Source organism: Mesoplodon densirostris, chromosome 7 (genome assembly GCF_025265405.1).
Source record: "Mesoplodon densirostris isolate mMesDen1 chromosome 7, mMesDen1 primary haplotype, whole genome shotgun sequence".
Lineage (NCBI taxonomy): Eukaryota > Metazoa > Chordata > Mammalia > Artiodactyla > Ziphiidae > Mesoplodon > Mesoplodon densirostris.
Window position 1 is genome coordinate 55064226 of NC_082667.1, and position 26975 is coordinate 55091200.

The window sequence follows — 26975 nt, forward strand, 5'->3', positions numbered from 1 at the left end:
CTCTCCTGGGAAACACCTCGGGAAGAGCCGCCCGCCCGCTCCCCGCGTTACCGATAACTCACAGCCACTTCACTTCCCCGCCCTGTCCCCCAGCCATCCACGTCATCAGTCACTTCCGACGAGAAGGTGGACTACGTCCAAGTGGACAAGGAGAAGACCCAGGCCCTGCAGAGCACCATGCAGGAGTGGACAGACGTGCGGCAGTCCTCGGAGCCCTCCAAGGGGGCCAAGCTGTGACGCGCGGGCCACGGCCCCAGGGAGGGGCCAGGAGGCGGCGTCTCCAGAGCCGCCGCCGCCCCGTCTGTCTCCCCCTTCTCCTCTCCAGCACGCCTTCCTGCCCACCCTCTCTCTACTCTGCCACTCTGGCCTTCAAAGCACTTGACATCAGGGACCTTGACCCCTTCCCCTGGGAGGTAAGGGCCTGATGGAGGCGCTTCCTCGGCTCACTCGGGGCCCACCTTTGATTTTTCTCAGCAGTGGCCGTGCCTCTACCCACCTTAGTTAGAGCTGTTGCCAGAAAGCATCCTTCAGCCTCTTCCTGCCCTCTAGACCCGAATACCTACCAGATGTGTGGAGGGCGGCGCTGGGGCTCTGAGCCAGATTCCACACCTCACCTTTGGGCACCGCTCTCAGCCCCTGTCCCTCCCGCTACTGGGCTACCTCTCCCCCAGTCCCGGAGGAAGCCAAGTCGTCTCGCTGACCCAGGGAGCCAAGGACCAGCGGACCAAAGTGGATACAGACTTCTTCAGCCCTGTCTCTCTTGGTAGGGGAGAGGCAAGGCCGCCAAAAGATGAAGGAGTCGAGGAGGAAGGTCAGAGGTGGTCTTGAGGGACAAAGGAGTTAGACCCCCAGATGCAGAAGGGCGGTGGTCCCCCATTTTCAGGCCAAGTGGCAGTGCGGCTGTTGCCGGGTGGGAGAGGCAGAGGATGAGGACAGCAGGAGGGGAAGACCGAGGATGACGGGCAACCCAGAGCAAGGAGCAGGAGACGAGGTGACGAAGACCCTGCGGGGCCGGGCCCCCGGGACTGTGGGGCCACAGGCCCGGCTCTGCCGCTCTGGGGCAGAGCGTAGACCTCTCCCCCGAGACCCCACCCAGCCAAGAGCGCCGCGCCCACGAGGCTTGGACTGTGCTGGGCGATGCAGCGCGTGGGGTGGGAGCGCCGACGTGGTGGTGGGGGGGCAGCGGAGCTGTGGGAAGGCGACGCGGTGTGCGGCGTGGAGGTGCGTGGGGGTGGGGGGACGACTGAGGGGCCACCCTGGGACGGCCTGGGTGGAGACACAGGGCGGCGCCCTGGCCAGGAGCGAAGACGCTGCTGCAACTGAGCTTCTGCAAGATGGGCAGTGCGCCAGGGGAGGCGCAGCTAGTGGTTGAGTACATCCGGAGGGCCTGGTGGCGAGCCCCGGGCAGTGCCGTGGAGACGCAGGGTGGAGCAGAATGTGAGGACTGGCGTGGTGGTCAGGGGAGCAATGTGCATGGCCGCAGGCGAGGGCAGCTCCCAGGACTGATGGGATGGGAGGCGGGCAGAGCAGGGCAAAGGAGCAAGCAGGGCGGAACAGAGCCTAGTGGATGACGCGGGGGAGTGGCCGGCAGCTTGTGCCGTTTGGCTGAGTTTTGTGTCAGGTCCCAAGGAGGGTACAAGTGTGGCCTGGTGACAGGCCAGAGTGTGTTCTCAGCTCACGTCACCCTCTGTTGCCCTGTCGAATCCCAGATGCCTAGCTACAGGGACAGGAGAGGGCAGGCCTCTCCTCCCATGGCTTAAAAGGCCACCAGATCAGCATCACCCTCTGCCCGCCTTTGCCAGGGACAGGAGGAAGGGCATCACGCCAGGCTCTTTTCTCCTAAGTCTGGGGAGGGGGGCTCTTTTATGTTAAAGCTCTTGGCCAAATTTTTAAGTGTTTCAGAGGCAACGTGGGCAGACCAAATGTTTCATCCTACCCTGGGGTGAACAGACCTTCCTCCTCCCCACCCCAAAAAAAAGACTTCCCACCCTATTTAAGGGAGGTGGCTACCGCTCACCTTTCTGCTCCTGTGAGCCTGTGTAAACACACACACCCCAGGCCTGCGGCCTGACCTTACTCTATCCTGGGAGAAATTTTCTCAACAGTAGCCCCTTTCCTCCTAGCATTAGTCCTATCAATTCAATAAGCATTCATTAATGGCTGCTATGGCCAGGTCTGGGCTAGGCACTGAGAACACAGGAATTAATTGGACTTTGTATTTGAGAAGGTCGGAGTCGATGAGAAAAAAGACAAGGACACGTTGGTAATGGCCATGAGAGACACTTAAAATGCTGACAAATGTGCAGAGAAATCGAGGCTCCTTCTCTAGGAGGTTGGTGCTGGGGGCAGGAGTGGGGAGGGGGTGGAGATCAGGGAAGGTGGTTTCTAGGAAAAGGGGGTGCCTGACAGGGGCCTTAGAGATAGAAGGGTCAGATTTTTAGAGGAAAGGAAGGCAAGGCTGGGATCCGGTGGAGGAAGATGGACAGAGAGACTTAGAGAACCTTGTGCTTTTGGAACAGAAGACCTTTGGGAGTATGGGCCCAGCTTCTCAGAAGCAGTGAGGCCATGCCTTGGTGTCCCCACAGGTGAAATGGTAATGGTGGTGGCAGTGGCCTACCCTGGGCAGGGTTTGGTGGTTCCCTCTGCCCAGCCCTGTGTCCCTTTAAGGCCCTCTGCAAAGGGTCTCACGTGGCAGAGCTTTGAATGGCGCCACCCCTGTGCCCCCATAGGCTACAGGTGGGCCCAGGTACTGGTACCCTCAGTTCCCAGCATCCTCCCCTATTGATCACCAGGTGCCCTAATAATGTCAGCATTTTGTGAATGTGCCATGTTGTGAATGAAACTGGGGGGGAGTCTTGAGAGACTTGAGGTGTTCTAATCTAACCACCAAGGAGGCCTCCCTCCAGTTCTTGGTTCCTATAACCCCCAAACCCTTCGGGTGGAGGCGGGAGTAGAGACGGCAGGAAGTTCAAGAGAAGAGGAAATGGGCCTGTTGAAAGCAGATACTGGCTCAAAAGCCCCAAGTACCAAGTGTCTGATATTCCCGTCTGGTCAGTGTAAAAAACTGGTCCTTTGGCCTTCAGTGGGTCAGAATCCACCTCTCCTGGTGGCCTGGCAAGGACTGAGACCCCAGGATGCCTCGTCAGCCTGCATAGCTCACACAGGCCTCGTCCTGCCTGGTGCTCCTCAGAGAAGCAGCTGCTCTTGCCCCCTTCCAGCTCCACCTCTGCAAGGAGTGGTACGGAGCTTGTGTCTCCTTCCCACCTTGGTGAAGAAGGGCCCTGAGGCCTCTTCTGTAGCTACTCCCTGCTCTGTGACTTCTCTCTCGAGGGTCTGGATCACCAGGGATATAGGTGGCACCCAGAGCACTGGCCAATTAACCCAGTCCCCTCCCTAGATTGATTTCAGTAACTTCTACATTCGAAACCATTGAAATATGTCCCATTCCTAGGACAGAAGCACAGCTGTTCTCAAGGGATTTACCTGCCACAGGGCTAAGGCCTCGGCCCCAAGCTGTGGCTGACCCACACCCGTGACAGGGCTCTGGAAACAGAGTGCCAGGCAGGAGGGAAATTGGCATGAACTTCCCCCTCTGGCCCTTCTGCAAAACGTGGGGGAAGGAGGCTGAGCGCATGAGCTCTAAAGCCCCCTCCTTCCGGAACGCACCAAGCTCTTTGGGGCCAGGTGGGCTGCCTGATGAGGGGTCCCCCTGGAGATTCAGGCTGTCATGTGATATTTGGTGGCGTGTGTTCTTATGTGTTTGTTGGTTACATGTGTCTTGAAATTTAGGATCATTTCCCACAGAATCGTTGCTTTGTCGGGAAAAGAAAATGGGCTAGAAGAAGCCCAGTCTTAGGTTTCTGGCCCTCTTACCATTTAAAATTGACATTTAATTTTTCAAATCACTGTTGGTGCCTAATCACTTAAGTTATTAATTTATTCTGTTTTCTTTTTAAAAAGATTTGTAACACGTATTTATCCTGTGAGTAGGTCTGGGGAAGGGTGGGAACGTGTTCACATGGGTCCTGTTTTTGCTGTGGCGACACATGGTACAGGCCTGGAGCTTGCAGGTCCCTTTTTACTATGGTGTTGGGTCTGGACAACAATAAAGTCCATTAGACACAACCAGGAGGGCTGCTGAGTGTGTCTCGTCCGGAGGGGCTGGGGATGGAACGCACACACACTGGGATCCCGGCTCGGGGCTGTAGGCCTGCACACGACACCTGCCCTCAATGGGATAATCCTTCCTGTCACAGTCCTAGGACAGCGCTGTGCCAGTCTGCTCCACTTTCATTTGAACAGGAAATAACTGGGTACCTTTTCTTGGTTGAGAACACATGTGAATCTTCCTTACCTCGGAATTTGTACTCCTGGTGCATGAAATGGAAATTGTAGTAACATCTGCCAATTCATCTTTCTTAGGAGGCTCAATGGACCAAAAGGATGAATTCTGAGCATGACTCTGTCTCTGACAGACAGACGACTGTCGGCCCACTTTCGCTGGTCCCTGAGGTCTCAAGGGTCTATGGCTTTTGGACCAAAACTCCTCCACCTGCAGCCCCTGAAGCCCCCGGCCAGGCCACTGCAGTCCCAAGCTCCAAGATGGCTGGAACCTGAGGGCTGCCGCCTACTTTCCTCCTGGCCTGAGCCCAGCCCACCCCCACCCCCACCCCAGATTCTCAGAGGTAAGCAGGGAGGAATGTGGTAGCAGCAGCGATCTCTGAGCGAGCAGCCCAGAGTCCCTGGGGTCTGGATGAGTTCCAGCCCCACTTGACAGATCAGTCCCTTAACAGTATCCTGTTAGGGCGGCCCCCAGCGTGTGCACCCACCCCTCCACCCCTATCATCTATCTATCTGGGCACATCCGCACCACCAGTCCTCACCGTTGATTGATTTACACAGCACTTCAGTGTAGGGCACGCTTGCCTCCCCTGGGGCAGCACACAAGTCAGCAGGGCAGGGGGTGGTGTCCCTTCCTTCCTGTCCAGACACAGCAAGAAACCAAGGGTAGAGCTGCCCTCACAGCCAGTGACTGAGGCGGGAAGAACAACAGCTTTCAAGGCTTCCGAGAACCTAGTTTTATTCCTGTTGGAGACCCTGGTTCTCTTCTCTTCACTTAGAAGGGGTACAGCAGTGTCAGGGCACAATGAGGTCACTATCTGCTCCTCCCCAGACCGGCCCCACGATGATGGCCAACTGCTGAGGCGCTGAGCCAGCCAGCTTCCCTCAGGACAGACGTCGTGAGAAACACAAACAAACAAACCTACTTGCAGGAAACTAAGGACTCGCTCTCTCGTAACCAGAAGGGGGATGCAAATGGTGGCATCTCAGGCACTGAGGCAGGAGAGAGGCTTAAGAGGCTGTCCTCCCCGCTGTGCGTTGTTGCTTGGTGTCGGGAGGACAGGCTCTGGTCCTGTGCCAGGCTGCTTCCCACCTACACGCCTCTCAAAAAAAAGTACAAACAAACAGTGTAGGCACCCACAGACGTTGCCTCAGGCCCCTCAGAGACACCAGAAGGCAGCCAGAGGGGTGACACACAGCCGCCTTCTTTGTGCTAGGGTTGGATCCGCCTCTGCTTTGTATACTACAGAGAAACAAGATGATTGTCTGAAAGGAGCTGGGAAGGAACTGCTACTTGATGGCAAAACACCAGCGCTGTGACGTTCAGCCCTGTGGGATAGCCTGCAGGGGGTAGGGGACAAGGCCCAGAGAGTGTCCATCTCAGCTGCTTCCAGCTGACCAGGACACTTGGGTGTCTGTCGTCAGTAAGTCTTAACGGGGCTGATCCCAGTGTCGGGCCCGGAGGCCCGGTTTAAGGGGCTTGGGTCTCACCTCTGTATCTGAGTGAGTCTCCGTGTGCCCTTCAGGCTGAGGGCAGGGGCCCAGAAGCCCCCGCTCCATCTCTCTGGCCGGCCCTCAGAAGGGCCTGCCTTTAGGACTGGACCTGAGCAGCCTCCCTCAGACCCCACCTGGCCGAGCACCTCTGCCCGGGACCTGGGCCCCACCCCCGCCACTGAGGTTGCCTGTGGCACCCGCACAAGTGCTTAGCAGGCCAGGGGATGAGGGTTCCCATTAGAAGACCAGTCTGTGGAAGTCACCACCGCTGCCACCTGCAGGGCTGCAGCCCCCCGGAGGGCCTTCATCCTCATCTTTGTCTTCGTCAAAGCCCCGCCCCCAGTGTGGAGATGTGGGGAGCGCAGAGATGTAGGCCGCCCTGCTCCGCGCCTCCTTCTCCTGCTCCTGGAAATACAGATGGGGATGGGGCCGGAAGCTTAACAGTCAGAGGCAGGCAGGCTCTGCAGCCTCAGTTCTCCCTTCACGCCCCCAATGCCACCCAGCCCTTCCGAGCATCACCCCAGTCCCCAGGGCCAGGCACAGACGAGCCACAGCTTCTGCCCTAGAGGAACTCCAGCTTGGGAGGATGGGTGGGATGGACCCATAGCCATCCTGTATCTAGGCTTCCAAAGCATTCTTCCTCCTCCCCCGAATAAAAACGCCCAGCGGGGCTTCCCTGGTGGCACAGTGGTTGAGAGTCCGCCTGCCGATGCAGGGGACACAGGTTCGTGCCCCGGTCTGGGAAGATCCCACGTGCCGTGGAGTGGCTGGGCCCGTGAGCCATGGCCGCGGAGCCTGTGCTCCACAACGGGAGAGGCCACAACCGTGAGAGGCCCGCGTACCACAAAAAAAACAAAACTCCCAGCCCCCTGGAGGAAAAGAACTCATTCCTACTAACTAACTGGACTGTGAACAGCTGACGAGGGCCTGACATGGCACCAGAAAGCAGGAGGTGCAGAGACTTCAAAGGTCACCTCGTACCCCCCCAGGGACTCTTCTGCAGGCTTCCTGGCGTGGCTGTCCAGCCTCTGCCTCTCAGGGCACAAGGAACCCTCTGCCAGCGAGGAAGCTCTTCCTCCTGCTGAACTGAGGCCAGCCGCGGATTCGCCTTATTACCATGGGCCCAGCCCTGCCTTCACCTGGACAGTTCGGCAGAGACGCAAAAGCAGAGCCAAGGTCCCCACGGCACGCAGGTGCTGCTGGCCAGGGGTCCTGACATGCCCACACCGGCTGCCTGCGGCGGCCGTGCACTGGCTGTTTCAGCTGCAAAGTATTTTGATACCAGCCTTGACTCTACAGAGTGGAGTCGAAGGCTCAGGGAGAGGAGAGGCTCAGGGAGCCGGGCGGCTCCCCCATCCGCTCGTGTCCACTGCTCACAGAGCCTCTCCTCCAGCACACTTACGACACCTTAATAAAAAGCTGATCATTCCTCATGTCTGTTCCTCTGAAGTATGGGGCTACGTCTGCCTGGCCCACCAATCTTCCCCAGCACTAAATGATAGCTGAATGGATCAAGGGAAAAAGGAACAGACTCCAAGAGAGGAGCGGTCACCATCTGAGCCCGTGGGTGCTGGGAAGCCCCTCTGCCCCCAGGGTCTGCTCACCTGCAGGAAAAGGATGTTGTCTTTGGAAATGGCTTCCATCAAGTCTTTGTGGAGGGTGGGCTCTGCCCGGGCTCGGGGAGAGCCGGGCTCGGGCTCAGGCCCCTCCCGGGGCCGCTGCCGATAAAAGAGCACGTAGGCGGTGTCCTTGGGGAAGAAGGAGGTGATGTTGCTGACAGACTCAAAGGAGGAGAAGGACACCCGGGTGTCGTTGAACAGGTACCACTGGTTGTTGGGCTCCGGCCCCTCGGCCGCTCCCGCGTTCGGGGCTGGGCGGGCCACACCCTCGCGGGCGTAGCAGTAGTAATGGCCGCTCTCCGAGGACACCCCGGAGTGCACCACGACGCTGCAGAGGTCGTAGGCCTGGCCCCGGCCCCCGGCCAGCGGCAGCCGCAGCAGCAGGGGGATGGAGACGTCGTCCAGGATCTTGCGGCGCCGCATGGTGCGCAGGTCGAAGGAGAAGCGCAGCAGGGTCAGGATGAGGTAGCGCGGCCCCTGGCTCAGCTCCACCACCTTCTCGGCGTCCTGCAGGGAGGCGCACGACTCGCAGCGGTAGCGGTTCTCTGCCGTCAGCCTCTCGGGCGACAGGAAGTAGTTGACCAGGTCCAGGACCGAGCGGGAACCCTCCCCAGAGGGGGTAGAAGCATTTCTGAGGGTCCCTGGGCCCAGGCCGTCCTCCTCCTTCTCGGCCTCTTTCTCCTTCTTGGCCTCCTTCTCCTTCTCGGCCTCCTTCTCCTTCTCGGCCTCCTCCTCCTTCTCGGCCTCCTCCTCCACTTTCTCCTCCTCCTTTTCCACCTTCTCCGCCTTCTCCTCCTTCTCTTCCTCCCCCTTTGCTGCCTCCTCCTGACTGCTCTGCCCCCCGGGGCCCTGGGGGCCCAGACCTTCAATGTTCAGGACGGTGGGGGGAACGTCCCCTGTGATGCAGTGTTTCCTCTGCCTCTGAGGAGCCGCCCTGCTTGGCGCCTGGGCTCGCGATGGCGAAGGGAGGTCCCGGGCGCCGACGTCCTCTGCAGGGAGCATCACTGAGCCCAGGCGGCGGCGGCGGCAGCGCTCGGGCGGGGGAAAGGCGAGAGAGAGGTCCGTGAAGGCCTCCTCCCTGGTGGAGATGTTAAGGCAGCGGAGACAGCATATCCGAGTCACAATCTTGCCTCCGAACATCTTCTCCACAGAGGTTGGACTCGGGCTAGGGGGCTCCTCGGGCGGGGAGGGCAAGCTGGACTGCTTGAGCTTTTGGCAGATCCTCGTCCCAGTTTTCTCTTCTTCATGCAGCCTGGTGCAGGGAGCAAAGGGCCTTCGTCCATACACACAGACCCATCCCCAGTGCACTGGCCTGACCTGTGCATCTACCTTACTCAGCTGGCCACATGTTTACACGCATGCAGGAGAAGGCACAGGGAACATACATATGCATGTACAAAATGGCATCCGTGCACATGCACTCATAAGCCAGGCACACATGCTACATACTTACCTGCATAAGGCTCACAAACCTGCCACAAAAAGACGTGCATGTGCCCCCAGAGAGCTGATGAGAAAACACACACATGCACACTCAGGCAAGCACAGCATAGTGTACATACACACACTTACCCTCCCAGTCACGGTCCACGTCAGCATCTCCAAAACTTCCCTCCCACTCGGCCCCTGTCCCCACACTCACGACACACATCTGCTCCAAGCCTTTCACAAGTGCAGGGCTGTGCCCCCGTTTCCAGGAAGAGACAACAGCCCAGGGAGAGGGGGCGTTCCCACAAGCACCCTCTCCAGACCTGGAGCCCCCGTGCACAGCCAGGCCTGGCCTCCCTTACCGATCCAGCAGGTACTTCAGGTACTCCGAACAGTCCTGCTGGGTGCCAGGGCTGAACCAGGGTGTCCAGGATGCAGATAGAAAGTTCTCTGGAGAAATGGCAGGCCGCTAGGACCAAGGAGGGAGAAAGACAGGGCCAGGAGCCGGGGCCACTCACCAACCAGCGCCACAGCATGCTAGGCCTGAGGATGGCCCTGGGGACTCTGCCCCAAACTTCCAGCCTCCCCACTGAAGTCCTCCCCCTTCCCTGACTCATCCCACCAAGACCATGCAGCCTATAAGCAGGACATCCGGTTCACGGAGATGAACAATCCTCCAGGAGTCTGCTCTTCCCTGACACACCTCACATTTCACTCCAGGCCCTTATTCGTTGCCATTCCCTCTGCCTGAAACACCCTTCTCCCCTGTCAGGAGCTTAGCTATATAGAGTTCAAGTCCCAGGTGCAGTTAGTGTCACGTGTCCCACAGTGTCTTCCCAACAGCCCCCATCCCCATCATGATCAACTCTCCCTCCCTAATACGCACACTACACCCGCATTTCCCTCTGCTCGAGCACTACAGTTGCTATCTGCAGGTTCCTCTCCCCCACCAGACTACGCGCTCCGTGGAGGCAGGACTGTGGCTGACTCATCTCTGTGCCCCTGCACAGGGCCTGGCATAATGCCTGCCTGGCCAAGGGCTTTAGGTTCCAGGAGGGCAGAGACAGTGATTAAAACAAATACAGCCCTCAGGGTGCCTAGCAGGCAATATGAGTGCTCAAAAATGACAGCAGACCAACAAAGCAACACCCAATAGAATGGACTGAACCACTGGTGGGGGAGAGGTGGGCAGCACAGCACAGAGGGGCTCAGGAGGCACTCCCTCGCCTGCCCAGTAAGGGCGCTGAATCGGCCCCTTGGGCTTTAGCCGTGAACCCATGCCAGCCTGGACTGCGGCCCAACAACTTACACCAGAAAGTGCGGGCCCACAGCCAGATGCAGGCAGGTCGTGGGGAAGGGGAGGTGTCAGACCGGGCCTCCTCTCCAACACCCCCGACGCCCCCTGCGCTCACCTGGCTGTGCTCCAGGAAGGCGAAGAGCCACTGCAGCTTGGTCATCAAGGGCTGGGAGTTGTTCTCAGTCAAACGGAGGACACAGTGTCTGAAACTTCAAACAGAGCGGGGCACCTGGAGTAAGCCAAGGGCACCCAAAGGACCTCTACTCACCCATACTGTGGCCACCCAAGGACTCCAAGCTAAAGGCAGGACAGACACCTGTAGCTCAAATCTGGGCCAGGCGCCAGGGAGGAGCAGGTGAACAACTCGGCTTGGACAACGAGGTGACGCCTGCAGTCCCTTCCAGTTCTAACAGCCCATCACTCCACAATTTGAAGATTCGAATGTCCTAAGGTCTTATGGTCTCAGGGTTTTAAAGCTGGAACTCTCAGACATGCTTCAGAGTCCATGCCAATATCACCACCAGCCACTCACACCCTTCTCCCTACTTCCCTGAGAAATGGCGTTCAGACCCATCCAGAGCAGCAGGCCCTGCTCCAACCTTGGCCCTCCAAGCCAACTATTACGGCCCCTTCTCAGGGCCCCTGCCACCCCAAGTTGTCCCTCTGCCTTCAACTGGGAGGGGGTCAATGTGAGGAGTATGCTGAAAAAAGAGGAGGGGGGTAAACTGGGGCTCATGAAGGGGTCTGATCCCATGGGAGATAAGAAAGAGCCCCTCCTGACAACCACATTCCCTGGAACAAGCCAATTCCCAAGTCCCAGCTGAGCTCCCATTCTCCCAAGAAGCTCTGGCTAGACAGGTAGGCATCTCTCCAACCTGCACCCACTGTGCAAGACAGTATAACCAAAGTGTGGTCCACTAAGCAGTCTGTGACAAAGCAAGTTCAGAAACTGAGACTTCAGAACCTCGTATAGTGATTTGACAGTGCTATGACCGTACAAGCACACGATCATTTCCTAGTAAGTCATTTTATTGTATTCTACAAAAGGGAGAGTCTGCAGCAGACTGGACGTTCTAAAAACGAAACAAAACTAGTCCTTCCCCAGGCAGTTTGAGAAGCACAACAGCAGCATGTTAGGAGTTCCTAGAGTTCAGCTCCAACCTCCTCCTGGAGCTGAAGCTCAGAGAGAAGAAACTGCCTGGAGGTCCTACCACAGCCAAAACCAAGGCTTACTTCCACTGTGACTTTTAAAAAAGATGTCTAACAGGAATAAAGACACAGACCTACTTGAGAATGGACTTGAGGATATGGGGAGGGGGAAGGGTAAGCTGTGACAAAGCGAGAGAGAGGCATGGACATATATACACTACCAAACGTAAGGTAGATAGCTAGTGGGAAGCAGCCGCATAGCACAAGGAGATCAGCTCAGTGCTTTGTGACCGCCTGGAGGGGTGGGATAGGGAGGGTGGGAGGGAGGGAGACGCAAGAGGGAAGAGATAGGGAAACATATGTATATGTATAACTGATTCACTCTGTTATAAAGCAGAAACTAACACACCATTGTAAAGCAATTACACTCCAATAAAGATATTTAAAAAATCAAAGGATCCTATAGTAAGAAAAAAAAAAAGATGTCTAAGTGTGGTACTGGTGAAAGAACAGTTGAATAGATCAATAGAACACAATAAAGAGCCCAGAAACAGACCCCCATAAATATAGTCAACTGATCGTTGACAAAGGAGCAAAGGCAATATAATGGAGCAGAGAAAGTCTGTTCAACAAATGGTATTGGAACAAGTATACATCCAAAACCAAAAAAATGAATCTGAACACAAACCCTACACCTGTCACAAAAATTAACTCCAAATGGATCATAGACCTAAATGTAAAATTCAAAACTATAAAACTCTTCGAAAATAACAGGAGAAACCTAGTGACCTTGAGTGTGGTGATGCCTTTTTAGACACATCACCAAAGACACAATCCATGAGAGAAATAATTGATAAGCTGGATTTCATTGAAATTAAAAAATTCTGTTCTGTGAAGTACAGAGTCAAGAGTATTAGAAGACAAACCAGAGACTGGGAGAAAATATTTGTAAAACACACATCTGATAAAGGACTGTTAAAGGAAAAAAAAACCTCTTAAAACTAAACAATAAGAAAACAAACAACCTGATTAAAAAGTGAGCCAAACATTTTAACAAACATCTCACACAAAAAAATTTATATGTATATATATACACACACACACAGAGATGGTAAATAAGCACATGAAAAGATGCTCAACATCATGTCAGTCAGGGAAATACAAATTAAAACAACAATGAGATACCACTACACACCTATTAGAAAGGCCAAAATCCAGAACACTGACAACACCAAATGCCAGCAAGGATGTGGAGCAACAGGAACTCTCATTCATTGCTGGTGGGAATGCAAAATGGTACAGCCACTTTGGAAGACAGTTTTGGTTTCTTACACAACTAAACATACTCTTCCCATCCTATGCAGCAATCACACTCTTTGGTATTTACCCAAAGGAGCTGAAACCTTACATCCACACAAAAACCTGCACAGGGATGTTGATGCAAGCTTTATTTAGAATTGCCAAAACTTGGAAGCAACTAACATGTCCCTTCAGTAGGTTAATGGATAAATGGCACTGTGGTACATCCTGGCAATGGAATATTATTCAGTGCCAAAAAGAAATGAGCTATCAAGCCACAAAAAGAAATGAAGCAACCTTAAATACATATTACTAACTGAAAGAAGCCAATCTGAAAAGGCTACATACTATATGATTCCAAATATATGATTCCAAATGTATGATTCTGGAAAAGGCAAAACTATGGAAACGGTAAAAAGGTTGCCAGGAGTTAGAGGGGGGTGAACAGATAGAGCAGAGGATTTTTAGGGCAGTGAAAATATACTAGAGGAATCTCGGGAACCACATTAAATGCACCATTTGCATTATAGGGGTCCCAGAAGGAGAAGAGAGAGAAAAGGGCCTGAGAAAATATTTGAAGAGTTAATAGCTGAAAACTTCCCTAACATGGGAAAGGAGGAATACATCGACACATATTAATCAAATTGACAAAAATTAAAGACAAAGAGAAAATATTAAAAGCAACAAGGGGAAACCAACAAGTAACATACAAGGGAATCCCCATAAGGTTATCAGCTGATTTTTCAGCAGAAACTCTGCAGGCCAGAAAGGAGTGGTATGATATTTTTAAAGCAATAAAAGGGAAAAACCTACAACCAAGAATACTCTACCCAGCAAGGCTCTCATTCAGATTTGACAGAGAAATCAAAAGCTTTACAGACAAGCAGAAGCTAAGACAATTCAGCACCACCAAACCAGCTTTACAACAAATGCTAAAGGAACTTCTCTAGGCAGAAAAGAAAAGGCCACAACTAGAAATAAGAAAATTATGAATGGGAAAGCTCAATGGTAAAGGCAAACATACAATAAAGGTAGGAAATCATCCACACACAAATATGATATCAAAACTAGCAATTGTGAGGAGAGGAGAGTACAAATGCAGGATATTGGAAATGCACTGGAAATTAAGAAACCAGAAACTTAAAAAACAATCTTGTATATATATACAGACTATCATATCAGAACCCCATGGTAACTGCAAACCAAAAATCTACACTAGACACATACACAAAAAAGAAAAAGGAATCCAAACTCAACACTGAAGATAGTCATCAAATCACAGGAAAAGAGAACAAAGAGGAAGGGAAGGAAAAAGACCTACAAAAACAAATTCAAAACAATTAACAAGGGCTTCCCTGGTGGCGCAGTGGTTAAGAATCCGCCTGCCAGTGCAGGGGACACAGGTTTGAGCCCTGGTCCAGGAAAATCCCACATGCCGCGGAGCAACTAACCCCATGCGCCACAACTACTGAGCCTGCGTTCTAGAGCCTGTGCTCTGCAACAAGAGAAGCCACCACAATGAGAAGCCCGCGCACTGCAATGAAGAGTAGGCCCCGCTCGCCGCAACTAGAGAAATCCCGCACGCAGCAACAAAGACCCAACACAGACCAAAATAAATTTATTTTAAAAAATTAACAAAATGGCAATAAGAACATACATATTCATGATTACCTTAAATGTAAATGGATTCAATGCTTCAACCAAAAGACAAAGACTGATCGGATGAATGGATAAAGAAGATGTGGCACATTTATACAATGGAATATTACTCAGCCATAAAAAGAAACAAAATTGAGCTATTTGTAATGAGGTGGATAGACCTAGAGTGAAGTAAGTCAGAGAGAGAAATACAAATACCATATGCTAACACATATATATAGAATTTAAGAAAAAAAATTGCCATGAAGAACCTAGGGGTAAAACAGGAATAAAGACACAGACCTACTTGAGAATGGACTTGAGGATATGGGGAGGGGGAAGGGTAAGCTGTGACAAAGCGAGAGAGAGGCATGGACATATATACACTACCAAACGTAAGGTAGATAGCTAGTGGGAAGCAGCTGCATAGCACAGGGAGATCAGCTCAGTGCTTTGTGACCGCCTGGAGGGGTGGGATAGGGAGGGTGGGAGGGAGGGAGACGCAAGAGGGAAGGGATATGGGAACAGATGTATATGTATAACTGATTCACTTTGTTATAAAGCAGAAACTAATAAAAATATTTTAAAAAAAAGAATAAGCTTCAAAATTCTGACCTAAGAACTTTGATCTAGCTGTCCTTTCCCTGAGTCAGCATCTCCTCTGCTTTACGTACATGTTTCCAGTTTGTAAAATGAAAGGATCACGGAAAAATATATTTTTGTTTAAAAAAAAAAAAGACAAAGACTGGCTGAATGGATACAAAAACAAGTCCCATATATATGCTGTCTACAAGAGACTCACACTTCAGATCTAGGGACACATACAGACTGAAAATGAGGGGATAGAAAAAGGTACTCCATGCAAATGGAAATCAGAAGAAAGCTGGAGTAGCAATACTCATATCAGACAAAATCGACTTTGAAAGAAAGACTATTACTGGAGACAAAGAAGGACACTGCATAATGATCAAAGGATCAGTACAAGAAGATATAACAATTATAAATATATGTGCACCCAACATAGGAGCACCTCAATATATAAGGCAAATACTAACAACCATAAAAGGAGAAATCAACAGTAACACAATAATAGTGGGAGACTTTAACCCCCCACTTTCATCAATGGACAGATCATCCAGACAGAAAATCAATAAGGAAATATAGGCCTTGAATGACACATAAGACCAGATGAACTCAAGTGATATTTATAGAGGATTCCATCCAAAAGCAGCAGAATATACGTTCTTCTCAAGTGCACATGGAACATTCTCCATGATTGACCATATGCTGGGCCACAAAGCAAATCTTGGTAAATTTAAGAAACTTGAAATCATATCAAGCAGCTTTTCCGACCACAATTCTATGAGATTGGAAATCGATCAGAGGGAGCGATCAAGATATCGGAGTAGCAGGACGTGAAGTTCACCCTCTCCCACAAATATATCAAAAATACATCTACACATGAAACAGTTCTCACAGAATATCTACTGAACGCTGGCAGAAGACCTCAGACTGCTGAAAGGGCAAGAAAATCTCCATGTGACTGGGTGGGAACAAAGAAAAAAAAGAAGAAAAGAAAGCAAGAAAGGAATCGAGATGGGACCTGCAACATTGGGAGGAACTATGAAAGAGGAAAGGTCCCTGCAACCTGGGAAGCCCCCTCACTGGCAGGGAGATCAGCCAAGATAGAAGGGGAGCTTCAGAGCCTTTGAGGAGGGCGCAGCAACCTGTTAGAGGCAGCCAGAGGAGAGGGAGAACTGCACAGATGGTCAGTGCCACCACCCTGTGCTCCCTAGCCTGACACACATGTCTGCCAGAACTGGCAAGGGCTGGGTGCTGGAACTCGGGCTTTGGAATCAGAACTGGGAAGAGGACTGGGGATGGCTGTGTGGAGACAGACAGGGGTGGGAGTGGTGCTGGAATCCAGTACAACCATGGCTGGGGGTGTATGTGGAGGAAGCCTGGGACATCACAGAGGTCAGTCACCACTGTTTGGGAGGTGCACAAGGGGAGGGGTGGGACCCAGATTGCAGCCTTTTCCCCTGTAGGCATGCATGCAGAGGGCAGGACACTGCCTGTACAGGCTCCAGGGGCAGTCGCAAGCCTCCACTGCTGCCCACCTAAACACCAGGAGCACTCACCAGCCCCCACTGCTTCTCTCCCACATCCCAGGAGTGGTCATGGGCTCCCGCCACCTCCCTCCCAGACTCCAGGAGTGATTGCAAGCCCCTGCTGCCTCCCTCTCAGACCTAAGGAGTGGTCATGGACCCCACCACTGCCCACCCGAATTCCAGGAGTGGTTGCAAGTCACATCCACTCCTGTTGCATGCCCTGAGGGTAAGTCTGAGCCACTACCACCTCTGAGAACCCTAGGACCGGGCACCAGCCACCACATCTGCACACACCCTATCAAGGGGATAACAACCAGCACAAGCTGAGAAAAGAGGCTACAGGGATCCATACTAAAAACAGCACTCACACCAAATTTATTAAACCCACACAAGCTACACAGGGATGAAACCACATATAAATAGCTCTCCAAGACCACAGTAGGTAATTGTTTCTCCTAAACTTACGGAGTAAGAGAAATATAAGTAACATGAAGAAGCAAAGGAACCACTCCCAGTTAAATGACCCAGCGCATTCCCCTGAATGAACAATGAAGCAGACCTCTTCAGTCTAACAGACACTGATTTCAAAAAGGAGATAATAAAAATACTGAAGGAATTAAGAAAGGCTATTGACAGAAATGCAGAATACTGTAAAAAGGGACTAGAAACTATAGAGAGGAACCAAGAAAAATTAGAAAACATATTTGCAGAGATGAAAGCTGAGCTAAAGGCAATGAACAGCAGAATGAATAATTCAAAAGAATGAATAAGTGACCTGGAAGACAGAAAAATGGAAATCACCCAATCAAGACAGCAGACAGTACAAAGATTAAAAAACAAAAAACAATTCTGTGAGGGCTTCCCTGGTGGCGCAGTGGTTGAGAGTCCACCTGCTGATGCAGGGGACATGGGTTCATGCCCCGGTCCGGGAAGATCCCACATGACGTGGAGCAGCTGGGCCCGTGAGCCATGGCTGCTGAGCCTGCGCATCCAGAGCCTGTGCTCCGCAATGGGAGAGGCCACAACAGTGAGGGCCCGCGTACCACAAAAAAAAAAAAAAAAAAAAAAAAAGAAAGAAAAAATTCTGTGAAAGTGATGATAACCACAATGAACAGCAAAAAGATACACATGAAGATGTAAAAGAGAACATCAAAATCATAAAAGGTAGGGGAGGAGAGTAAGAAAATGTAGAATTTTTTCCTAGAATGTGTTTCAGCCTATATGACTACCAGTCTAAGGCAAGCAGATACAGGAAGGTGTTAACATAGTTGAAAAACAGGGTAACCGCGAATCAAAAACATACAATAGATTCACAAAAAAAACAAAAAGAAGAGAGCAAAAGTATAATACAAAAGAAAATCATCAAACCAGAAAAGGAAAAACAAAAACGGAGAGAGAGGAAATATAAAATCAATGGGAAAACATGGTTTAAAATGACAACAAACACATATCTATAAATAATTACCTTAAATATCAATGGACTGAATGCTCCAATCAAAAGACACAAGAGTGGAAGGTCAGATAAAAAAGCAAGAGACTACAATATGCTGCCTATAAGAGACCTACTTTAGGACAAAGGACACACATATATTGAAAGAGAGGATGGAACAAGATGTTTCATGCAAACAGAAGTGACAAGAAAGGGGGGGTGGCAATACTCATATCAGACAAAACAGACTTTAAAACAAAGGCCATAAAGAAAGATAAGGAATAACATCATATAATGATAAAAGGATCAATACAAGAAGAGGATTTTACACTCGTCAACATATATGCTCCTAATATAGGAGCACCCAAATACATAAAACAAATACTAACAGACATAAAGGGAGAAATTGACAGAAATACAATAATACTAGGAGACTTTAACACCCCACTCACATCAGTGGACAGATCTTCTACACAGAGAATCAATAAGGCAACAGAGATACTAAATGATACAATAGGACAGTTAAACTTAATTGATATTTTCAGGACACTACATCTAAAAAACGAGAATACACATTCTTTTCAAGTGCATGTGGAACATTCTCTAGGACTGACCACATACTAGGGCACAAAACAACTCTCAACAAATTTAAGAATATAGAAATTATCTCAAGCATCTTTTCTGACCACAGTGACATGAAACTAGAAATTAACCACAGAAAAAGAAATAAAAAAAAAAAGAAAAATTACATGGTGACTAAACAACATGCTACTAAACAACCAATGGGTCAATGATGATATCAAAGAGGAAACTCAAAAATACCTTCAGACAAATGACAATGAAAACACAACCATACAAAATTTATGGGATGCAGCAAAAGCAGTTCCTAGAGGGAAGTTCATAGCAATACAGGCCTTCCTCCAAAACCAAGAAAAATCTCAAAAAACCTAACCTATCAATTAAAAGAACCAGAAAAAGAAGAACAAACAAAACCTTAATTCAGCAGAAGGAAGGAAATAATAAAGATCAGAGGAAATAAATAAGATAAAGATTTAAAAAACAATAGAAAGGGACTTCCCTAGTGATCCAGTGGCTAAGACTCTGCGCTCCCAATGCAGGGGGCCTGGGTTCGATCTCTGGTCAGGGAACTAGATCCCACATGCCACAACTAAGAGTTCGCATGCCTCAACTAAAAAGGATCCTGCATGCTGCAACTAAAGATCCCACATGTCGCAACTAAAAGATCCCGTATGCCACAACTAAAAGATCCCACATGCCACAACTAAAGATCTCACATGCCGCAACTAAAGATGCCTCACATGAGGCAACAAAAGATGCCTCACATGAGGCAACAAAGATCCTGCCTGCCACAACTAAGACATGGCACAGCCAAATAAATAAATAAATATATATTTTTAAAAAATCAATAAAAACAAGAGCTGGTTCTTTGAAAGGATAAACAAGATTGACAAAACTCTGGCCAGGCTCACCAAGAAGAAAAGAGACAGAACCCAAATAAACTAAGAAACAATAAAGGAGACACAACAACTGATACTGCAGAAATACAAAAAATAATAATAATAATAATAAGGAAATACTTTGAATTATATGCCAAAAAATTCAACAACCTAGAAGAAATGGACAAATTTCTAGAAACATACAGCCTACCAAAACTGAATCAAGAAGAAATAGATAATTGCAACAGACCAATCACTAAAAGTGAAATAGAATATGTAATTTTAAAACTCCCTACAAACAAAAGTCCAGGACCAAATGGCTTCACAGGCAAATTCTACCAAACATACAAAAAAGAATTTATACCAATCCTTCTCAAACTCTTCCAAAAAACTGAAGAAGAGGGAACACTCCCAAGGACAGTCTATGAAGTTACCATCACCCTGATACCAAATCCAGATAAAGACACCACCAAAAAAAAAAAATTACAAGCCAATATCTTTGACGAATATAGATGGGAAAAATTCTCAACAAAATATTGGCAAACCAAATCCAACAATACATAAAAAACATCATACACCATGACAAAGTGGGAGTCATCCCAAGTTCATAAGAATGGTTCTACATATGCAAACCAATGTGATAAACCACATAACAAAAGACAAAAACCATGTAATCATCTCAATAGATGCAGAAAAAGCATTTGACAGAATTCAACATCCATTCATAATAAAAACTCTTACTAAAGTGGGTATAGACAGAACATATCACAAAATAGTAAAAGCTGTTTATGACAAACCCACAGCCAATATAATACTCAATGGTGAAAAGTTGAAAGCCTTCCCACTAAAATCTGTAACAAGACAAAAATGTCCACTCTCACATCTTCTATTCAACATAGTATTAGAAGTCCTAGTCACAGCACTCAGACAAGAAAAACAAATAAAAGGTATCCAAATTGGAAGGAAAGGGATAAAATTGTCATTATTTCAAATGATATGATACTATATGTAGAAAACCCTAAAGACTCCACACAAAAACTACTGGAACTGATAAATGACTGAATTCAGCAAGGCAGCAGGATACAAGATGAATATACAGAAATCAGTTGCATTTCTTTATACCAAAAATGAACTATCAGATAGGGAATGTAAAAAGACAATAACTTTTAAAATAACAACCCCCAAAATGAAATACTTAGGAATAAACCTCACCAAGGAGGTGAAAGACTTATATGCTGAGAACTATAAAACATTAATAGAGGAAACTGAAGATGATTCAATGAAATGGAAAGATATCCCATGCTCTTGGATTGGAAGAATTAATATTGTTAAAATAGCCATACTACCCAAAGCAATCTACAGATTTAATGTGATCCCTATTAAATTACCCATGACGTATTTACAAAACTAGAAAAAATAATCCTAAAATTCATATGGAACCATAAAAGACCCAGAATTGCCTAAGCAATCCTGAAGAAAAAGAACAAAGCAGACTTCAGAAAATACTACAAAGCTACAGTAATCAAAATGGCATGGTACTAGAAGAAAAAATAGACATATGGATCAATGGAACACAACAGAGAGCCCAGAAGTAAACCCACACACCTACGGTCAATTAATCTTTGAAAAAGGAGGCAAGAATACACAATGGGAAAAAGACAGTCTCTTCAGCAAGTGGTGTTGTGAAAATTGGACAGCGACATGTAAATCAATGAAGTTAGAAGACACCCTCTCACCATACACAAAAATAAACTCAAAATGGCTTAAAAGACTTAAGCATAAGACATGACACCATAAAACTCCTAGAACAGAACATAGGCAAAACAATGTCTAACATAAATCATATGTTATGATTTCTTACTTCAGTCTCCCAAGGCAATAGAAATAAAAACAAAAATAAACAAATGAGACCTAATCAAACTTGCAAGCTTTTGCACAGCAAAGGAAACGATACGCAAAATGAAAATACAACCTGCAGAATGGGAGAAAATATTTGTAAATGATGCAACTGACAAGGGCTTAATTTCCAAAATATACAAATAGCTCATAAAACTCAACAACAAAAAAACAACTCAATTGAAAAGTGGGCAGAAGACAAAAAGAGACATTTCTCCAAAGAAGACAAACATATGGCCAATAGGCACATCAAAAGATGCTAAACATTGCTAATTATTAGAGAAATGCAAATCAAAACTACAATGAGGTACCACCTCATGCCAGTCAGAACAGTCATCAAAAAGTCTACAAACAGGGCTTCCCTGGTGGCGCAGTGGTTGAGAGTTCGCCTGCCGATGCAGGGGACACGGGTTCATGCCCCGGTCCGGGAAGATCCCACATGCCGCGGAGCGGCTGGGCCCGTGAGCCATGGCCGCTGAGCCTGCGCGTCCGGAGCCTGTGCTCCGCAACGGGGAGAGGCCACAGCAGTGAGAGGCCCGCGTACCGCAAAAAAAAAAAAAAAAAGTCTACAAACAATAAATGCTGGAGAGTCTGTGGAAAAAAGGGAACCCTCTTGCACTGTTGGAATGTAAATTGATACAGCCACTGTGGAGAACTGTATGGAAGTTCCTCAGAAAACTAAAAATAGAGTTACAATTATATAATCCAGCAATCCCACTCCTGGGCATATATACAGACAAAACTATAATTCAAAAAGATAAATGCACCCCCTATGTTCACAGCAGCACTATTCTAAATAGCCAAAACCTAGGTTTTAGGTTTTTAGGAGAAAACCTAAATGTCCATCAATAGATGAATGGAATAAGAAGATGTGGTACATACATACAATGGAATACCACTCAGACATAAAAAAGAAGAAAATAATGCCATTTGCAGTAACATAGATGTAACTAGAGATTATCATACTAAGTGAAGTCAGTCAGAAAGAGACAGAAAAATACCATATGATATTACTCATATGTGGAATCTAAAATATGACACAAATTAAGCTATGTATGAAACAGAAACAGAATCACAGACATAGAGAATAGACTGCTGGTTACCAAGAAGGAGGGTGGTGAGAGAGGGATGGATTGAGAGTTTGGGATTAGCAGATGCAAACTGGTGTATCTGGAATGGATAAACAACAAGGTCCTACTGTATAGCACCAGGAACTATATTCAATATCTTGTGATAAACTATAATGGAAAAGAATATGAAAGAGAATGTATATATGTCTACCTGAGTCACTTTGCTGTACAGCAGTCATTAACAAAACACTGTAAAGCAATTATACTTCAATTTTAAAAAAAGAAATCAATCACAAGAAAAATGCTGTAAGAAACACAAACATGTGCAGGCTAAACAACATGCTACAAAACAACCAATGGATCACTGAAGAAATCAAAGAGGAAATCAAAAAATATCTATAGACAAATAACAATGAAAACACAATGATCCAAAATCTATGGGATGCAGCAAAAGCAGTTCTAAGAGGGAGGTTTATAGCAATACAATCTCACCTCAGGAAACAAGAAAAATCTCAAATAAACAACCTAACCTTACACCTAAAGCAATTAGAGAAAGAAGAACAAAAAAACCCCAAAGTTAGTAGAAGGAAAGGAATCATAAAGATCAGAGCAGAAATAAATGAAATAGACACGAAGAAAAAATAGAAAAGATCAATGAAACTAAAAGCTGGTTCTTTAAAAAGATAAACAAAGTTGATAAATCTGTAGCCAGACTCATCAAGAAAAAAAGGGAGAGGGCTCAAATCAATAAAATCAGGAATGAAAAAGAATAAGTTACAACAGACACCATGGAAATAAAAAGGATCAAAAGAGATTACTACAAGCAACTATATTCCAACAAAACAGACAACCTAGAAGAAATGGACAAATTCTTAGAAAGGTACAAACTCCCATGACTGCACCAGGAAGAAACAGAAAATACGAACAGACCAATCACAAGTACTGAAATCGAAACTGTGATTTAAAAATTCCCAACAAACAAAAGTCCAGGACCAGGTGGCTTCCAAGGCGAATTCTATCAATCATTTAGAGAAGAGTTAACACCTATCTTTCTGAAAATCTTCCAAAAAAATTGCAGAGGAAGGAACACTTCCAAACTCATTCTATGAGGCCACCATCACCCTGATACCAAAACCAGACAAAGAAACCACAGAAAAAAAGAAAATTATAGGCCAATATCACTGATAAACATAGACACAAAAATCCTCAACAAAATACTAGCAAACAATACATTAAAAAGATCACACAGCCACAAAAATAAGCTCAAAATGGATTAAAGACCTAAATGTAAGGCCAGAAACTATCAAACTCTTAGAGGAAAACATAGGCAGAACACTCTATGACATAAATCACAGCAAGATCCTTTTGGACCCACCTCCTAGAGAAATGGAAACAAAAACAAAAATAAACAAATGGGACCTAATGAAACTTCAAAGCTTTTGCACAGCAAAGGAAACCATAAACAAGACCAAAAGAGAACCCTCAGAATGGGAGAAAATATTTGCAAATGAAACAACTGACAAAGGATTAATCTCCAAAATTTATAAACAGCTCATGCAGCTCAATAGCAAAAAAACAAACAACCCAATCCAAAAATGGGCAGAAGACCTAAATAGGCATTTCTCCAAAGAAGATATACAGACTGCCAACAAACACATGAAAGAATGCTCAACATCATTAATCATTAGAGAAATGCAAATCAAAACTACAATGAGATATCATCTCACACCAGTCAGAATGGCCATCATCAAGAAATCTAGAAACAATAAATGCTGGAGAGGGTGTGGAGAAAAGGGAACACTCTTGCACTGCTGGTGGGAATGTGAATTGGTACAGCCACTATGGAGAACAGTATGGAGGTTCCTTAAAAAACTAAAAATAGGGGCCTCCCTGGTGGCGCAGTGGTTGAGAGTCCGCCTGCCGATGCAGGGGATACGGGTTCGTGCCCCGGTCTGGGAGGATCCCATATGCCGCGGAGCGGCTGGGCCCGTGAGCCATGGCCGCTGGGCCTGCGCGTCCGGAGCCTGTGCTCCGCAGCGGGAGAGGCCACAGCAGTGAGAGGCCCGCATACCGCAAAAAAAAAAAAAAAAAAAACAACTAAAAATAGAACTACCCTATGACCCAGCAATCACACTACTAGGCATATACCCTGAGAAAACCATAATTCAAAAAGAGACATGTACCAAAATGTTCATTGCAGCTCTATTCACAATAGCCCAGAGATGGAAACAACCTAAGTGTCCATCATCAGATGAATGGATAAAGAAGATGTGGCACATATATACAATGGAATATTACTCAGCCATAAAAAGAAACGAAACTGAGCTATTTGTAATGAGGTGGATAGACCTAGAGTCTGTCATACAGAGTGAAGTAAGTCAGAAAGAGAAAGACAAATACCGTATGCTAACACATATATATGGAATTTTTTTTAAAAATGTCATGAAGAACCTAGGGGTAAAACAGGAATAAAGACACAGACCTACTTGAGAATGGACTTGAGGATATGGGGAGGGGGAAGGGTAAGCTGTGACAAAGCGAGAGAGAGGCATGGACATATACACACTACCAAACGTAAGGTAGATAGATAGTGGGAAGCAGCCGCAGAGCACAGGGAGATCAGCTCGGTGCTTTGTGACCGCCTGGAGGGGTGGGATGGGGAGGGTGGGAGGGAGGGAGACGCAGGAGGGAAGGGATGTGGGAACAGATGTATATGTATGACTGATTCACTTTGTTATAAAGCAGAAACTAAAAAAAAAAAAAAAAAAAAAAAGATCACACAGCATGATCAAGTGGGATTTATCCCAGGGATGCAAGGATTTTTCAGTATCCACAAATCAATCACTGTGATACACCACATTAACAAACTGAAGAATAAACACCATATGATCACCTCAACAGATGCAGAAAAAGCTTCTGACAAAATTCAACACCCATTTATGATAAAAATTCTCCAGAAAGTGGGCACAGAGGGAACATACCTCAACAAAATAAAGGCCATATATGACAAACCTACAGCTAACATCATACTCAACAGTGAAAAGCTGAAAGCAGGGAATTCCCTGGTGACATAGTGGTTAAGAATCACCTGCCAATGCAGGGGACGTGAGTTCAATCCCTGGTCCGGGAAAACCCCATACGCCATGGAGCAACTAAGCCCATGCGCCACAACTACTGAGCCTGCACTATAGAGCCCACAAGCCACAACTACTGAGCCCGTACACTACAACTACTGAAGCCCACATGCCCTAGAGCCCACACACCACAAGTACTGAGCCCATATGCTGCAACTACTGAAGCCCACGCACCTAAAGTCCGTGCTCTGCAACAAGAGAACCCACTGCAATGAGAAGCCCGTGCACCGCAATGAAGAGTAGCCCTCGCTCGCCACAACTAGAGAAAGCCCTCGCACAGCAACCAAGACCCAAAGCAGCCAAAGATAAAATAAAAAATTAATTAGAAAAATTAAAAAAAGGAAAGCTGAAAGCATTTCCTGTAAGATCAGGAACAAGACAAGGATGTCAACATAGTTTTGGAAGTCCTAGCCACAGCAATCAGAGAAGAAAAAGAAATAAAGGGAATCCAAAATGGAAAAAAAGTAAAACTGTCACTCTCTGTAGATGACAAGATACTACACATAGAGAATCCTAAAGATGCTACCAGAAAACTACTAGAGCTCATCAATGAACTCAGTAAAGTTGCAGGATACAAAATCAATACACAGAAATCTGCTGCATTTCTATACAGTAACAATGAAAGATCAGAAAGAAATTCAAGAAACAATCCCATTTACCATCACATCAAAAAGAATAAAATATCTAGGAATAAACCTACATAAGGAGGCAAAAGACCTGTACACCAAAAACTATAAAATGCTGATGAAAGAAATAGAAGACAACACAAACAGATGGAAAGATATACCATATTCTTGGATTACAAGAATCAATATTGTTAAAATGACTATACTACCCAAGGCAATCTACAGATTCAATGAAATGCTTATCAAATTTCCAATGGCATTCTTCACAGAACTGGAACAAAAAATCTTAAAATTTGTATGGAGACACCAAAGATCCCAAATAGCCAAAGCAATCTTGAGAAAGAAAAATGGAGCTGGAGGAATCAGGCTCCCTGACTTCAGACTATACTACAAAGTTATAGTTATCAAAACAGTATGGTACTGGCACAAAAGCAGAAATATAAATCAATGGAACAGGATAGAAAGCCCAGAAATAAACCCACACACCTATGGTCAAATAATCTTCGACAAAGGAGGCAAGAATATACAATGGGAAAAGATAGTCCCTTCAATAAGTGGTGCTGGGAAAACTACACAACTACATGTGAAAAAATGAAATTAGAACATTCTTTACCACCATACACAAAAATAAACTCAAAGTGGATTAAAGAACTAAATGTAAGACCGGATACTATAAACCTCTTGGAGGAAAACATAGGCAGAACACTTTGACATACATAGCAGCAATATCTTTTTCGATCCATCTCCTAGAGTAATGGAAATAAAAACAAAAATAAACAAATGGGACCTAATTAAACTCAAATGCTTTTCCACAGCAAAGGAAACCATAAATAAAATGAAAAGACAACCACAGAATGGGAGAAACCATTTGCAAATGAAGCAACCAAGAAGGGATTACTCTCCAAAACATACAAACAGTTCATGCAGCTCTATATCAAAAAAACAAAACAAAACAAAAAAACAACTCAATCAAAAAATGGGCAGAAG

At 47.0% G+C, this 26975-nt stretch overlaps 2 protein-coding genes across 3 annotated transcripts in view; one reads left to right on the plus strand and one right to left on the minus strand.

The window, feature by feature from the left end:
* The window catches only part of GAB2 (GRB2 associated binding protein 2), a 201636-nt gene extending 196960 nt beyond the window's left edge, over window positions 1–4676 (plus strand). The window contains exons 10-11 of one of the 2 annotated variants that reach the window (XR_009532947.1): window positions 94–413; window positions 4423–4676. Coding sequence is in view for 1 of the 2 variants with exons in the window: in XM_060102978.1 (XP_059958961.1) it covers window positions 94–237 (144 nt within the window). In the remaining variant the exon portion in view is untranslated. Of the gene's footprint in view, window positions 1–93; window positions 1183–4422 lie in introns of those variants that run through there. The other variant, XM_060102978.1, reaches the window with a different exon arrangement.
* A 378-nt stretch (window positions 4677–5054) lies between these two features.
* The window catches only part of USP35 (ubiquitin specific peptidase 35), a 75991-nt gene continuing 54070 nt past the window's right edge, over window positions 5055–26975 (minus strand). Inside the window, exons 8-11 of the mRNA XM_060102977.1 lie at window positions 10295–10388; window positions 9245–9351; window positions 7440–8706; window positions 5055–6240 (exon numbers count right to left, since the gene is read on the minus strand). Coding sequence (XP_059958960.1) covers window positions 6073–6240; window positions 7440–8706; window positions 9245–9351; window positions 10295–10388 — 1636 coding nt within the window. The 3' untranslated portion in view covers window positions 5055–6072. The remainder of the gene's footprint in view (window positions 6241–7439; window positions 8707–9244; window positions 9352–10294; window positions 10389–26975) is intronic.